This window comes from Octodon degus, unplaced genomic scaffold, assembly GCF_000260255.1.
Source record: "Octodon degus isolate 3935 unplaced genomic scaffold, OctDeg1.0 scaffold00076, whole genome shotgun sequence".
In the NCBI taxonomy this organism is placed as follows: domain Eukaryota; kingdom Metazoa; phylum Chordata; class Mammalia; order Rodentia; family Octodontidae; genus Octodon; species Octodon degus.
In genome coordinates this window covers 6313736-6315540 of record NW_004524652.1, presented here as the reverse complement: position 1 = coordinate 6315540, position 1805 = coordinate 6313736, and the positions used below count along the sequence as shown (strand labels likewise).

The 1805-nt window shown below is 54.0% G+C and overlaps 1 protein-coding gene across 1 annotated transcript in view; it reads right to left on the bottom strand.

Annotated features, from left to right (window-relative positions):
* Positions 1 to 1805, bottom strand: part of Abcb9 (ATP binding cassette subfamily B member 9) — an 18117-nt gene that overhangs the window by 3286 nt on the left and 13026 nt on the right. Inside the window, exon 10 of the mRNA XM_023720666.1 lies at positions 615 to 785. Within this exon, the coding sequence (XP_023576434.1) occupies positions 615 to 785 (171 nt within the window). The remainder of the gene's footprint in view (positions 1 to 614; positions 786 to 1805) is intronic.

Here is a 1805-nt window from a genome sequence, read left to right as displayed (position 1 = left end):
TGGCCAGATAGCTCAGTGGACTAAAGTGCCTGCTTAGGCAGGCGCAGGGACCTGGGGTTCAACACCCTCCTATCTCCTGTGCTGGCCCCGTCCCTAGGGTACGCTGAGAGGCAACTGAGACTGGGTGTTGCAGCGCGTACCTGTAATCCCAGCACTTGGGAGGCTTAAAACAGGATTGCTACGAGTCCAATCTGTGTGGTGAGACCCTATAGACCCTATACTAAAATACAAAAAATAAATAAAATTTAAAAAGTTAAGTGGCCCTAATAATTACTGTAAATACATATTATTTTAAATGACTGCTTTGGAATTAAGCAGAGGTTGTGGTTCTACAGTACTGTGAATATACTAAATGCCACTGAATATCCACTTTATTTACACTTTGTTCTTTGGTTGCAGGATTAAACCCAGGGTCTCTGCACTGAGCTACATTCCTAATGCCTTGAAATTTTCCCATTTTGAAACAAGGCTACTAAATTGCCCATTGGGCTTGAACATGCGATCTTCCTGCCTCAGCCTCCCAGGACATCACCAGGGCCGGGCAACCCACACCCTCTGATGGTTACCTTCCTGCCACAGGAATCTCAGTGCAAGAAGGGGCGCGCCTCACCCGCCTGCCACGTACCTGTGCTGTAGCCGTCCTGCAGCTCCATGATGAAGCTGTGCGCATTGGCCTTCTGCGCGGCCGCCACCACCGTCTCAAAGGGCACAGAGGGCAGCCCGTAGGCGATGTTGTCAGAGATGGAGCGCGCGAACAGCACGGGCTCCTGGCTCACCAGGGAGATCTGCAGGGCGGAGGCTGCCGTCAGCCAGGTCTACAACCTGGGCAAGAGCCTGGGACCTGAAGGGCGCGAGCGTGCATGCGTGGTGCGGGAGCTCTGCCCGCTTCAGCCTTGCCGCAAACCCTCCTACAAAAATAATCCTATGGAGGGCAGAATTGTGCTGTAAAGAAAATGAATGACCCGCTGGAGGTGGTGGCACACACCTGTGACCCCAGCACTTGGGAAGCTGAGGCAGGACGATTGCAGTGAGTTCAAGGCCAACCTGGACTACACAATTAGTTCAAGGCCAGCTTAAACTGCATAGTGAGACCTTGACTCAAAAACTAAAAAAACAAAAACAAAAACAAAACAAAAACCCAACAAGAAGAAAAAGTGCATGGGCTGGGGAGATAGCTCAGTGGTCTAAGTGCCTGCCTGGCAAGCACAAGGACCTGAGTTTAATCCCCAATACTGCATGCCACACTGGCCCCACCCCTGGGCACACTGTGCTGGCCACCAAGACTGGGTGTGGCGGTGCATGCCTGTAATCCCAGTGCTAGGGAGGCTGAGGCGGGATCACTGCAAGTCTGAGTTGTGTAGCGAGACCCTGTACCAAATAAATAAATGAAAGAGGAGCAGGAGGAGGAGCGGGAGGAGGAGGGGGAGGAAGAAGAGGAAGAGGAGGAGGAGGAGGAGGGGGAGGAGGACACCAGTCCCCAGCCATCCTCCTCTGGTGCAGATGGGACAGGATGTGGCGGTGTCTCCCAGCTGGGGGCTCCTGCCCCACGCAGCTTGGCCAGGAGGCCTGGAATTTCTGTGCCACTCTCAGCTTCTTTGCTGAAGATGTAAAAGCCTGGCCTTGCTTTTATGATATACAACCTGGACACCCAGACAGGGTCTCCCTGCTCACAGACGAGCACAGAGTTAGGGGTGCGGCCTCATTTCTGGAAGGGCTGCCCCGGTGGTCACGAGGGGCCTCCCTGAGTCCCACAGATGGCCAGGTGTGAACGGAGCAGAATGTAAGCTGAGGGTGCCCCCCCCCCC